Source organism: Pogona vitticeps, chromosome 13, assembly GCF_051106095.1.
Source record: "Pogona vitticeps strain Pit_001003342236 chromosome 13, PviZW2.1, whole genome shotgun sequence".
In the NCBI taxonomy this organism is placed as follows: Eukaryota; Metazoa; Chordata; class Lepidosauria; order Squamata; family Agamidae; genus Pogona; species Pogona vitticeps.
The window spans coordinates 10,502,635-10,517,396 of record NC_135795.1 but is presented as its reverse complement, the minus strand read 5'-3'; the positions used below and the strand labels follow the sequence as shown (position 1 = coordinate 10,517,396).

The 14,762-nt window shown below is 45.5% G+C and overlaps 1 protein-coding gene across 1 annotated transcript in view; it reads left to right on the top strand.

Annotated features, from left to right (window-relative positions):
• TRRAP (transformation/transcription domain associated protein) overlaps window positions 1-14,762 on the top strand; it is a 190,027-nt gene that overhangs the window by 104,480 nt on the left and 70,785 nt on the right. Inside the window, 6 exon segments of the mRNA XM_072982772.2 lie at window positions 3,563-3,742; window positions 5,445-5,591; window positions 6,597-6,716; window positions 8,238-8,525; window positions 11,796-11,933; window positions 13,735-13,847. Of these exon segments, the coding sequence (XP_072838873.2) occupies window positions 3,563-3,742; window positions 5,445-5,591; window positions 6,597-6,716; window positions 8,238-8,525; window positions 11,796-11,933; window positions 13,735-13,847 (986 nt within the window).

The following is a 14,762-nucleotide window of genomic DNA, read 5'->3' as shown; positions in this document are numbered from 1 at the left end:
ATCTGAGACATGGTGGTCCAATTTTCTGTTGAATGTCTCCAGCCTTGGAGAGCTTACCACCTCCCAAGGCCATGGGTTCCATTGTCATACTGCTCTAACAGTTAGGAAGTTTTTCCTGATAGTCTGTCTGAATCTGTCCTCCTGTAACTTTAACCCATTGTTATGTGTCCTGCCCTCTGGGATGATGGAGAACAGATCCTGCCCCCTCCTCTGGATGACAATCCTTCAAGTATTTGAAAAGTGTTATCCTATCTCCCCATCAGTCTTCTTTCCTCAAGGCTAAACAGTGCCCAGTTCTTCCAGTCTTTTCTCGTAGGGCTTTATTTCATGGAGGGAACTGGTCGAGGTCTGTGTATAGTGGTGCCTCGCTTAACAACGTTAATTCATTCCAGCGAAATCGCTGTAGAGCGAAAACGTCATAAAGCGAAAATAAAAAACCCATTGAAATGCATTAAAACCCGGTTAATGTGTTCCAATGGGCTAAAAACTCATTGTCCAGTGAAGATTCTCCATAAGGTGACCATTTTCAGTGCCTGTATAGCGAGGAATCCGTCCCTAAGCACAGCGGGGAGCCATTTTGAGCACCTGGTGGCCATTTTGAAAACCCAATGATCAGCTGTTTTGATTGTCATAATGCGAAGAATCGGTTCCTGAAGCAGGGAACCGATCTTCGCAAAGCGAAAAAACCCCATTTAAAACATCGTTTTGCGGTCGCAGTTGCGATCGCACAAACATTGTTGTGAAGCGGATTCATCACAATGCACGGTAATCGTTAAGCGGGCATGACTGTACATTCTAGTAAATGTTGACCATTCAGAATGCATTTGGTACCTGTACACAAATAGACAGGCCACTTAAAGTGGGCAGTTACTAGCCAGTCAGAGTTATTGTTGATGAATCTTGGATACTATACGCACAACATGCCTTTCGTTTTGATTTTTCTTTGACAACCCCCCTGCCTTTCATGGATTCACTGTAACACAGGCATCTGTGTTGAACAGTGAAGGATAAATCAAGTTAATAAGGCGGAAGGTTAAAGCTTACAGGAATACAAAGCACTTCCTGATTGAAGATAAAATAACGTGCAGGCAATACATAACGTAAGTGCTTGCTGTGTGAATACTAAACAATCACTTAAGCACTAAACAAGGAAACGGAATGAGAAGCAATTACTTTTATGTCGCCGGCTACCCCCTACCTCGCCAAAGAATCGGTACACAAAGCCCTGAAGGGGGTTGAGCCAGATCTATAAAAACATTCTACTTCTGAAACTTTTCCTTTCAAGAGATGAATGGCTTTTTTAGAAACTGTAATTCTTAAAACTGTGTATTTTAGGTTGGAAAGGAGAAGAGAGAAATGGCTGGTAGTGGTCTGGAAACATATTAGAATTCCTGGAAAGAATTCTTCCTATTCTGTAAAAGGCCTTTTCAAATATGTTGTGTTGAGGGTGGGCAAATGTGGAGGGGGGGGGTTCGCCAAAAGCCAAATTCGGTTTCACTGAAATCTTGGGGGAGGTACACCTTCCTGTTATAGGACTAACCAAAGGTAAAAGGGGTGGGGTAGGGTAGGTAGGTAGGTAGGTACATTGATTGATTGATTGATTGATTGATTGATTGATTGATTGATTGATTGATTGATTGATTGATTGTTGAAGATTGTTGGTGTACAACAATTCAAAGTCCCCACCCACCCACCCGACCAAGGAGAAGATCTAATATTAACAGAAACCTCCATAGGTCAGGAGCTAAGCCAGATAAAATTTACACGTCGTGGGTTGATATATTTCTCACAGAGGCAGGATGTTTCCAAAAGCCTCTTGAAAGAGCTCAAATTTAACCCACTTTCCTGAAAGCCAGGAGGTTGGAGAATATCCACGAGCGAGGATGAGTGTTGTGGCCACCACTGAAAAGGCCTGGTTCCTAGCATATTGTAGGGCAAAGCTCCCACTGGCCAGTGGCAAACATAGGAGATGCTGTTTCAAATAAGGGGCTAAAGGTTGGCTAGGAAGTGGCAAACCCACAAAGGTTGGCGTTGCGGGGAAGTGATCTGGAGAGCCTCAGATCCCCCACCCCAAGGAATAGATGGGGATGTTGAATCTGAGATCTCCCCCACCCACCCCGCTGTATGAACAGAGCATGCCTTTTTCACTATAGCTTTGAAGGAGAGAACGGAAGCATCCACTTCCCTTTTAAGACTAGACAGAGTTCGCTGTGATTTCTAGTTCATTTCAAATTAGGAATCAGATGCTAGTTCAGACCGGCAGAAACCAAGCCATGGTTTATGGCGGTGACCCTCTTTTTAATGGCAGCTTGACCTAGCTGTCATCCCTTGAGTTTGGGTGACATGGCAAACTCTGGTTAGTTCACAGACAAAGTGAAGGCTGCCCAGACTGTGCTGAGTGCCGTGTCAGGAAGAAGGCAGGGGAGACTCATGTGCGCAACCCGAGCTTCTTTTATTCAATGCCTGGACATTTCACACTTTCCCAACCAAAACAGAAGTGGCTATTTTCAAAGATGAGGAAGGTCACCATGCTGCAGCTGGATTTGTGCAGGGCAGAGATCAGGGGATGGTGACTTTCTGGTGTTTTGGACTGTAACTCCTCCTCATCTGAAATGATGGCTGGGACGTCTAGGGATTGAACATCTGGGGGCCCTAAAGTTCTCTCATCCAGATGTTGAACGACCTGGCTAGGTATTCAAAACCCAGTCTTAGGGATAGTAGAACCCCATGGTGAATGTAGTAAAGACCTTCCAGGGGTTTGCCAGCACCATTTTCTCCATGTTGACATTAGCTTGATTCAGGTCTGTGGGCTTCCAGGCTTGTGAGTTCCTTGAACACTGTCAAGCACATACAGTGGCGCCCTGCATAACAAGCGCTTTGTTTAACGACGAATCCGCGTAGTGATTAAGTTTTTGCGATCGCAAAAGCGATCGCATTGCAATGTTTTAAATAGGGAAAAATCGCTTTGCGATGGTTTTAGAACAGCTGATCGGTGGTTCCAAAATGGCCGCTGGGTAAAAAAAATGGCCACCCGCTGTGTTTTCATGCCGATTCCTCACTTACCGGGCAGTGAAAATGGCGGTCGTATGGAGTATTTTCGCTGTATGGTGAGTTTTTTGCCCATAGGAACACATTAAACATGTTTTAATGCATTCCTATGGGCTTTTTTGTTTCGTATAGCGACGATTCCACATAGCGACGATTTTTCCAGAACGGATTATCGTCGCTGTGCGGGGCACCACTGTATTCTGTCCTCTCTTTCATGACCAGACTGATCCTTAGGTTGGGCTTGGTGTGCCTTCGTTGTAAGATGCAAGTTCAGCATTGCTCTAGGCGTCCCATTTAAAACCAACAAAGTAAGATAAGGGAGGGGATGTGTGCTGGGGGAGACGAGAAGGATCTCACAGCCCTGTGTCACTCCTCAAGCCATCACGAGAGATGTTCAGCCGCACATCTGCACAAAAAGCCATTTACACACAGTAGTAAAACCAGGCGTGCAGTAATTATTCAAGCTGAAATTAGGAGAACTTGCGATGAAAACCGTCTTCTTAAACGCCCTTAGCTCCTTTTGGCTGTATGCGAGAGGAACACGACGATTGGGACCAGCTGCCAAGGTGCCATGCTCCCGTCCATCACGAACGTGATCAACCTGGCAGACAGTCACGATAGGGCGGCCTTTGCGATGGTGACGCACGTCAAGCAAGAGCCAAGAGAGAGAGAAAACAGTGAATCGAAGGAAGAGGTAACTCCTTTCTTGGATAGCAATATAAACCCCCTCTCCCACCCTGCATGATGAAATGTGGCATGCCAGGCTACACAGGTTAGCCTTAGGCTGAGGCTTGCTTTGCTCTCTATTACCTGCTTTGATAATTCCTGGAAATCTTAGGCAGAGATCTTTCCCAGTCCCAGTGATTGAATCCTTTTAGCTGTGGATTAAAGAGTGAAAGAGCTTTCTGTTTGCCAGGCAGACCCCCGGCCAGCTGAGCTGACACACTCAAACCCTGAAAAGACATGAGCTGTTTGCCAGTGTGTAGAGTTTTCTCTGAAAACTGAATCGAGGTCCTCTTGCACTGAGAGCAAAAAATCAAATCTACATATTAGTATCTCAGCATCAGATACTGTTTTTCTACAGTGTCCATTATCCCCCCCCCCGGCATAGCTAGTGGTCCCAGATGATAGGAGTTGTATTCCAGTAGCATCAGGCTTTACTGCCTTTGACCAGTAGCTTCCAATCCAGACTCCCCAGATTTTCATTGGTCCCTAACTTGTAGTCAACACAGCTACAAAATGTGAGATAATAATAATAATCTTAGAATTGCCTAGCTGGAGGGGACCCTCTGAATCATTGAGTCCAGCCTCTGTCAAGAAGCATAGTGGAGTATCGAACTCCCAACCTCTGGCTCCACAGCCAGAAACCTAAACCACTGAACCGTTGGAAATGCCCATCGAAGAGAAGTGCCCATGTTTGAATCTCATGCCTCCGGAGCCCGGAGGTTTGCTATTTCACTGGCGGCCCTTCCCAAAACAAGATCTTAAAATACTATCTCCATTCTTTCTTTTGTTTTCACTACAACCCTCTCTCCCCAAGACTTGGGCAGGGGTTTCCAATCTTCTAACCTTTCCCTGGGAAACTTCTTCAGAAATAATGAGATTAAAGCATGAACCGAGACCCTGTGAGGCATCTTGGACAAAACTGTTGTCTTCCACGTGGGCCCCTTGAGAAGACGGCAGTGCCCCCTCCTTGCCGGCCTTTGTGAACTGAAGGCTCACCAATGTTCCTTGAAAGGTTGCTTCATAGCTCGCCATGCACCAGCAAAACCTACAGCTCAAAAAAATGCAAGACAGAATCGTTGTGTGGCTCACATAGACAGAGCGAGCACGGTGACAGCTCCTCACTCACTCACTCCCTAATCTTTCTTGCGACCTTCCATTGGCATCCTTAGGGACGTGGTGGTGCTGCGGGTTAAACCGCAGAAGCCTGTGCTGCAGGGTCAGAAGACCAGCAGTCATAAGATCGAATCTATGCGACAGAGTGAGCTCCCGTCGCTTGTCCCAGCTCCTGCCAACCTAGCAGTTTGAAAGCATGCAAATGCGAGTAGATAAATAGGTACCACCTCGGTGGGACAGTAACGGCGTTCCGTGTCTAGTCGCGCTGGCCACGTGACCACGGAAATTGTCTACAGACAAACGCTGGCTCTACGGCTTGGAAACAGGGATGAGTACCGCACCCTAGAGTCGGACACGACTGGACTAAATGTCAAGTGAAACTTGACTTTTACCCTCCATTGGCATGCCTGGAAAATGGTGTCCAGCAGCAGTTAGCATTAAAAAAACTGACACCTTGATTCCCCATCGGGACATTTTGGGTACCTGGTGAATAACGGCAAAAACGTCTCCTTTCTCTCCCCGCCCAATTTCTCCTCCCTTAAAATTTTTTTTTCCAGGATGTGGAGATAGACATTGAGCTGGCTCCGGGGGATCAGACGAGCACCCCTAAAACCAAAGATCTTTCTGAAAAGGACATTGGAAACCAGCTGCACATGCTGACCAACCGCCATGATAAATTCCTTGATTCTCTGCGAGAAGTGAAGGTTAGTTTGTTGATGCCTCACTTTTAGGTGACGGTGACTTCAGCTACAGTAGGACTCCCTTATCGGCGGGACCAGTATCTGCTGATTGCTTTATCTGCGGTCTGAAAATATTAAAAATATTACAATAATAATCCCCCCAAAGTATATTTTTAATGATGAAATTACGAGAACTGGCCATAAGAGCAAGCCAGAGATTGTGCTATGTATAGCATTTGCTCTTATAATAGTGTTCACTATAATCTGCCTTTTACAGCATCTGCAGGGGGGATCCCTCACTGATATGGGGGGTCCTTCTGTACTATTATTTGTATTGTTTTATTTATATGTTATTGTAGTTATTGTTATGATTGTCCTTTTATTTTTTGGCACTACTTCTCAGAGGTTTAAAGCAACAAAAATGTTAGATCATAGTTTTCGCTTCTGCAGTTGAAGCTTGTTGTCCATAAATGCGAAAAGAATCTTGGGTTTTAGTTCTACTATTTAAGCTTTACTGCTGCCTCTTACCATCTTAATACTTTAAAACGTGGGTATCTTTTCTGTTGGCGTGTTTATATTTACCATAAAAGTTGTGATTTTATTGATCCTTTGTTCTTATACGCACAAACGGCCCTGAGTGGTGTGATCTATGAACCTTTTAAAGAAATAGACATAGAGAAATGGTGCGCACTTCCATTAAAAACACAATCATGCCAGTATGCGAGAGGTCCAGACTCTTCATAAGTAGAGAGAGCTAAAGTAAAAAGACTGGTTTTTATTGAACCCCTAAACCCATCAGACTTTGAGGCTTGATGTCTTCCTGAGAGAGGTTAAAAGATAGCTCGCATTAGGAAAAAGATAGATCACATTAGTTATATTTCTTTAAACGTGCTGTGTAGGTCCATAAGTTGTATCGCTAAATGTGAGATGGGGATCACTGCTTAAGTTTCTGTGACTTGAATAGCGGTTTTAGTGATAAAGGAGACCGTTTGTTGTTCATTGCACTAACTTGGGTTATTTTATTTGAAGACTGGTGCGTTGCTGAGTGCGTTTGTCCAGCTGTGTCACATTTCCACGCCCTTAGCTGAGAAAACCTGGATCCAGCTGTTCTCCAGATTGTGGAAAATCTTGTCGGATAGACAGCAACATGTGAGTGCAATTTTTAAAAAACTAAACTGGTTGGAGGGGGGATGTGGAACAGTAATGTGAATTTCAGAAACATTTCACTGCCTTAATTTTGAAGCACAAATCTTTTATAGCCCCTTACTCTGTGTATTAATGATTTGCAGAAAGAATATCCTTTAAACTTCAGAGAAAAGGAGATGGTTCAAACTTCCTTAGAAAGAGACAGTATATCAGAACAGTCACTTCAAGAACTGTGGGTTGATGGCGTTCATTTAGCTCTTGAGTCTGTGCAATGGTCTGAATTGGCAGATTCAGTTAAAACATTACTTCTGGAAGAAACACCCACTCCATTATTAGGTTATGTTAAGTACGTTAAGGATTCTGCATCATGAATCCTCTAGGAAGAACCATTCAATCTTCCATAAAAATAATTTAAACGTTGCAACCCTATCTGAGCTTAGGAATAATTTTCCTTTGGCTTACTCTCCTTCTTCCCTCACACACTCAGGATTCAAGTAGCTGCTTCTGGTTTTAATAAGGTTGCTGCATCCAAACAAGGCATGTGTGTTGTCTCCAAACGATGATCAGGCTCTTTGCAGTTGACGGTCGGTCCTCCACAATGTGAGACTAGAGGAGGAAGGAGCGCTTTCCCTACACATACAGTGGGGTCTTGACTTGAGAACTTAATCCGTATTGGAAGGCGGTTCTTAAGTCAAAAAGTCTGTAAGTCAAGTCTCCATTGACCTACAGTGCATTGAAAACCGATTAATCCCGTAACAGGCCGTTTTTGTTCCATTTTGGTTTTTTTCTGGTCTGTAAGTCAAATCTCAGTCTGCAAGTCAAACCTAAATTTTGCGGCCAGAGAAGTCTGTAACTCAAAAAGTCTGTAAGTCAAGCCGTCTGTAAGTCAAGGGTCCACTGTAGTTCAGAATCGGACTTCGAGGAACCGAAATGTTCCCTCCCAAACTTCTGGAAATGAATTGGGTCTTTTCCTAAGATCAGACAAGACTGTGTGGTCCTGGTGGCAGATGGTGGCCATTGGGGTCGATGGCGGGACAGAAGAGAGGAAAAAAGAATGCTGGGTGGAGCCGTGACACAAATGCACACTTATTTGCTCACTCACTTTTGTACAGACACACACGGAGTCTGATAGGCAACAAACTCATGCAGAGGCAACAAACTCATTGCAGAGGAGTCATGCAGGAGGTTCTATGGCTGTGTAGGGTAGCTCCCCACTTTCTGGAATTAATGAGCCACCGCCTTGTTGTATTCTTCAACCGACCTGATCCCAACGTTCCTTTCACCTACCCTTGACCATAGCCACCTGCCAGTTCTCGGTGGAGAGAAGAAGCTTCAGGGTCTATTAAATGAGCCTGCCAGGTTGGGTATTTTGAAGACAGGAAGTATGAGTGTTCCACGTCCTTGCTCTTCGAGAGCGCTGGAGTTGACTGCATGCATTAACAGAGTCGCGATGGAGTTGCGTGGATTCCTAAGCTTTTAGCCTTTGCGTGATGGTCTTTTTCCTCTCCCCTCCACCCCTTCCAGGCTCTAGCAGGGGAGATCAGCCCTTTCTTGTGCAGCGGGAGCCACCAGGTGCAGCGCGACTGCCAGCCGAGCGCGCTCAACTGCTTTGTGGAAGCCATGTCCCAGTGCGTCCCCCCCATCCCCATCCGGCCCTGCGTGCTCAAATACCTGGGGAAAACTCACAATCTCTGGTTCCGCTCGACGCTGATGCTGGAGCACCAAGCCTTCGAGAAAGGTCTCAGCCTTCAGATTAAGCCCAAACAGACCACAGAGTTTTATGAGCAGGAAAGCATAACTCCTCCGCAGCAGGTAGGGCGCAAGGCTTGCATTAGGCACCGTCGCTTTCTTTTTAAAAATATAAATAAACCTGCTGAGCAAATAATGCATGTATGCACAGTTGCTTTTTCTTTCTTGGGTCCTGTTTCCAGCTCAGATCTGTACAGACTGTTGTATTAATAGTAACTCCCATCATTCTATGGTGGAGAAACAGGGAGACGAAAAGAAAGTGATTTCAATTTTCTCTGTGCTTTGGATGAAAAGATGCTCTTTCCCTGCCAGCTGTGGCCTAAATCCAGTGGCTAGTTCCAACTTAATTTTAAGTCCATTGGATGTAATCTTACTAAGTTTGGGACTCGCTGTCAAGTTGGATTTAAGTCACAGCGGTGACTTGACTCGATCCCCCCCCCCCCGTAGCTCGCACTTGACTCGTGACTCGGAACCCACCCACCCCTCCCTTTTTTTCTGGGGAAAAAAGGGACTTTGTACCAAAGACTTGCGAATATCCCAGAATTTTACTGATACTTATTGTGCATGGTTGGACAGGGTCATCGAAACAACCAACCTGAATTTGACCCAACTCCAGGAGGCAGTGGAAGACAGGAGGGCCTGGCGTGCTCTGGTCCATGGGGTCACGAAGAGTCGGACGCGACTAAAGGACTGAACAACAACAATTGTGCATGGGTTGTCAGTCACAACAGCAAGCAGCTGTTCATAGAGAATGCCTGTTGCTTGTTAAGTCACATGATGGGGGCACATGACCCGTGAGCAATGGGCCTCTCTCTCTCAAAACAGCAGCTTCCCCATGTTTCAGTTGGTGACCCCCATGTAGTAAATCACAGTTGAGTCCTGGGCACAGAATGAGCTGCTGATATGTCAGTGCTTACATAAATCTCATTGATTCAATGAGTCTGTTCTACTTGGGGCTAGTTAGGCGCCTGTCTAGTAAGCAGAAGACAAGCCATGGGTTGGATGCACCAATAATAGAGAGCTGTGATAATGTGGGACTTGTATGAGCCTCCAGTGTTGTTTCCTCTTCTCTTCCTGCATGCCTCCTACGCCACCCTGTCAATATACTGTGGAGGTGGGCCCTGGCATGTCAGCCTCTAATGCCTTTTGGGTACAACGATCCCACCAAAGTGTCTGCTGACTAGACGTATTGGACGAGTTTGGTCTGTTTGTAAGCCTTAATGAAATCAGGTTCTTGTGAAGTTTATGAATGACAGTACAGTCATGCCCCGCTTGACGATTACCCCTTTTAACGATGAATCCTCTTCACAATGATGTTTTTGCGATGTTTGAATGGGGTTTTTTTGCTTAGCGATGATCGGTTCCCTGCTTCGGGAACCGATTTTTCGCTAAATGATGTTTTTTCAACAGCTGATTGGCGGTTTTCAAAATAGCCGTTGGCTCTCAAAATTCCCCTCCCCGCTGTTTTTAGGAGGCATTTTTCGCAAGACAGGCACTGGAAAATGGCCGCCCTATGGAGGATCTTCGCTTTACGATGAGGTATTTCGTCCATTAGAACGTATTAGCCAGTTTCTAATGCATTCTAATGGGCTTTTTAATTTCGCTTGATGAGGATTTCGCTTAACAGCGATTTCAACGGCACAGATTATCCTCGTCAAGTGAGGCAGCACTGTAGTGTCGCTCAGCCTCCCCAGTTAGGGTCGAAGTTGTAGGCTGACCAGTCTTGAGAGCACCCATGTGGGAAAGGCTGGTACAGCTGTAGGTCACTCTAATGCCCCATTCTGTTTCTGATAGCTGTCTGTCTCTTAAGATTCTTGGTTGTTTCTAAATCGAGAAATGTGATTTCTTTGGTACAGTAGAACTGTCTCCTTTCGGAAAGCTGTGGAGGGCAGATTTACAAAAGGTTTTGCACGCAGCTAAGTTATTACTCCCACAGTTTTTTGGAGGTATAAACTATCTCTTAAGCATTGTCTGTCACAGTTTTTATTGGGGGACGAGGCAATGTGTAACTCACCACCCTTTGAGTGCATTTGCTCTGAGGAAGCCATATAGTTCCAAAAAAGCAAAACAATAATGGAAAGTTTATTGGGTGATTAACATTTCTTTATATGTTGAGAGAGAGGCTGGAGCTTCATTGTCTAGATGGGATTATTTTTTTAAAAATTTATTTTTTGTTTAGATTTTTTTCTGTTTCTCTTCCAAACTCCAGCTTTGCGGTGCCATCCTGATGAATAGTCCCACACGATTTGAAGGCTTGCTTTTTCAGATATATATGTTAGTGCTCCGATAAAGGTTGAATTTTAGACTTTGCTCTCTTCTAAAATAAAAAATGATCTCCAGTTGGAGCCCAGGAGATTTTATTATTAGTTGTTTGGGTCTGAGCCAATGTTTTTATTTCTGAACAAATGCCACAGTTTCTAAATGTCGTCGGATGGTGTATAACCAAGTTAACCGATCATTAGTTTTTAAAATTTAATTCAGAAGTGGTGAATAGGACTCAGTTTTCATCGTTTTCCCCAAAGAACTATCATTGTTTCATTTTTTCTGCCCTGCCTCCATAATTTGTTCCTTTAAAAAAAAATCTTTATTCTTTGGTTGGTATGACTGTAAATAAAAGCTATTTATTGTTGTTCCAGGAATTCCGTAAGGAATTCCCTTGTGGAAGGTCTTGCCACGCAGGCTCCGGGACGTCACCTCCAGAAGACAGGCCAAAATCCAGTAGCGTCCTTTAAAATCCATTGTTTGTGGAATTGCAGGTGGCAGCTCCTCGTTTCCAGCAGCCTCCCTCCATGGCCCCTAAAGCCTGCTCCAAAAGGCTTCCCAGCCCTCCAGAGTAGGGCTTGCAAGGTGTGGAAGAGGGCAAAACAGACTGCTGTACAAGAATCAGTGCAGTCCAGTGGAAATACATGGTTAGATCCTGGCCCACAAGCTTGGGCAAACTGCCCCCCAAAATAATCCTAATAATAATAATAATATGTTGATAAGTCAGTTCTGACTTACTGTGACCGTTTTCAGGGTTTTCCAGGTAGAGAATACTCAAAAGTGGTTTCCCATTCCCTTCCTCTAGGGGGCAACCTTGGGACGGTGCAGCTGGCCCAAGGCTACACCGGTTGGCTCTTCTGTCGGGATTCAAACTCCCAACCTCTGGCTCTTGCAGCCAGAGACCTAAACCATGGAGCTTTCCAGCCGGCTAGTTCTGACCTTTCCACATTGCCGCCTTACTGCATGAAATGTTTGTTGCCGATTTTCGTCCTTTGCTGTTCCCGGGAGGTTTTGTGCCGCTGGAATATCACATTGTGTTCTATTTCTGCCATTCCTCCTCCTCCTGCGCAGGAAATTCTCGATTCGCTGGCCGAGCTGTACGCCTTGTTACAGGAGGAGGACATGTGGGCCGGCTTGTGGCAGAAGCGTTGTAAATTCCCAGAGACGGCAACGGCTATAGCTTACGAGCAGCATGGCTTCTTCGAACAGGTAGTATATTAGACTGAAATGAGGCATATAAATTTGGGGAGCGCTGGGAAAAGAAGCACTCTTCTGTCCGATGCTGGTAACCTTGATGATGCCTGTTCCCCGGTCCCGGCTGACATCTGAGCAGGGCATCCTCAAATTTAATTAAAGGCTTTTTTGCAAGCTTAGATGCTCACCAGAAGCCCCTGGGATTATTTCTGCTGTGTTCTATACTGTTTGCACCTAACAATGTAAATAGCTTGTTACAGCTTAGGGGCCTTTGCACACACACACACACGGGCAATGTTTGAATATCAATCTGACCGATGATGTTGTGGTCCTTAACTGCCACTGAAGTGGAATGCACCAAACAAGCTTGAAGGTATTTTAACCCTTCTGGGATGTGCGCCTTAGTTGTTTTGGGCTCGGACGGTCACCTTTTGCCCATCAGAAACATAATTTTAAATTGAGAAGGTTTGTTTCTTGCTTCCGATTCTTCTTTGGAAGATGTACAAGATCCTGGCTTCTTGAGATGATCTGTCTGTTGGGAGATGCTCTCCGCACCTCCAACAACCAGGGCTGTCTATACCATAGAATCATGGAGTTGGAAGGGGCTGATAAGGCCATCTAGTCCAACTTCCTGCTCAAGGCAGGGCTCCAAATCAAAGCAGATCTGACAGGTGGTGGTCCAATTTTCTCTTGAATGCCTCCAGTGTTGGAGCGTTCACCACCTCCAGAGGTAATTAGTTCCATTGTCATACTGCTGTAACAGTTAAGAAGTTTTTCCTGTCGCTTGAGCCCATTATTACGCGTCCTGCACTTTGGGATGATCAAGAGCAGATCCTGCCTCTCCTATATTTAACTACCTTTCAAGTACAGTGGTGCCTCGCATAACGAGCACACTGTTTAACGATGAATCCGCATAGCGATGCGGATTTTGCGATCGCTAATGCGATCGCATAGCGATGTTTTATCGCATTGCGATGGGGGGACAGCTGTTCGGCGGTTCCAAAATGGCCACCAGAACACCCAAAATGGCCGCCGGAACACCCAAAATAGCCACCGGAACATGAGGAAACATCGCAGAACGGTGAGTTTTGAGCCCATTTGGAATGGGCTTTTCCGTTCCGTTTAGCGATGTTTCCCCATAGCGAAGGTTAATCCGGAATGGATTAACCTCGCTATGCGGGGCACCACTGTATTTGAAAAGAGCTGTCCTGCCTCCCCTCAGTCTTCTTTTCTCAAGACTAAGTATGCCCAGTTCTCTCAGTCTTTCCTCCTATTGCCTTCAGCAGCAGCTTGTTGTGGGGCTACCGCATTGCTCTGGCTTTTTCACTCCAAACACCCCTCCATTGCTCTGTGCATGTCCAGAGCCTGGAAAAAGTTACTTTTCCAGTTATGGGTGTCAGAATCCTCTGGGCAGCATGGTCAGTGGAACAATCAGAACTGCAACAAGAACAGGGATTTTGACAGAAGGATGTAAATGTGTTGTGTGACTGGGATAACCAGGCCAATCTGCCTGCCTTCAGGCATGTTAGTTCACTAACAGCAGTTAGTGAACGAATAGTTCACTATTACAAGAAAGCCCAATACCTGGTTGCTGGGCTGGCTGGTACCCAGATGTGCAAATCCAGTGGGGAGGGATGCCAGTGGGGCGTGCATTTTCACCTGTGGTGGTCAGGGGCAGATGTCTCCCACGGGCACATTTTACCCACCCCCGATCCCCAGCTCCAAAGTGTGGAATGACTGGTGAAGCATCTGTTTAAGCGCCCGTCTCTTTTTGTCGGACCGAGTGACCAAAGAAGTGTCCTTCCATTTCTTCAAGGCTCAGGAAACCTATGAAAAAGCAATGGAGAAAGCAAAGAAAGAACATGAGAGAAGTAACGCTTCTCCAGCCATTTTCCCGGAGTATCAGCTCTGGGAGGACCACTGGATCCGGTAGGTGGATTAATTCAGTTCACTCCTAAGTTTGGGGGATGCGAAATCAAAGCGGGAGAGCCTTCTTTCATCCTAAATTTAATTTCGGAAGAAGTTATTGCGTTGACGTTGTAGTGGTGGGCGGAGCCATAGGCAGAAAAAAGCAGTGGCTCAGATACCACTGGATTCTGGATTCAAGCTGTTAGGGAGCAGACATCAGCAGAAAAAAAATTAACATATTTTCCTTGTATAAGACTATACTTTTGTCTAAAAAAATTTAGACTAAAATTGAGGCTCGTCTTATACATGGAAGTAATCTGAGGAGAATACAAAAGCAAGTGGAGCGGAAAGCAGGGATCAAATTGTTCTTGCAGGTCTTTGATCCCTGCTTTCCCCTCCACTTGCTAAGCCTTAGCAAAAGTAAAGCAAGGATCAAAGCACTGCATGATCACTTTGATCCCTGCTTTCCCCTCTGCTTGCTAAGTCCCATGGGTTTTATCAAAACGAGGGGACAAAGAATCAAAAGCAATCCTGTGGCTCTATAAGGGGGAAAGGGATCAAAATGATCGTGCAGTTGCGGGATTGCTTTGATCCTTTCCCCCCTCCTTTTGCTAAACCCCATGGGAGAAAGCAGGGATCAAAGCAATCCTGCAGCGCTTTGATCCCTTTTCCCCTCCACTTGCTAAGCCCCACTTAGATTTCTTAATTTTGGGTTAGAAAAGTGGGGGGTGTCTTATACATGGGGGCATCTTATACATGGAAAAATACAGTAGTTCAGATTAGAGATGGGCACAAACCGCTGAAACAGTGGCTCATTTCTCAGCTGAACAGGAGTTTGGCTCTTCCCAGCCCCGCCTCCTCTGGCAGGCGGCCCCTCAGAGGCAAAACCCTGGCTTCTCTACCTCGCCTCCTCCAAGTAATGCCTCTGAGTGGATG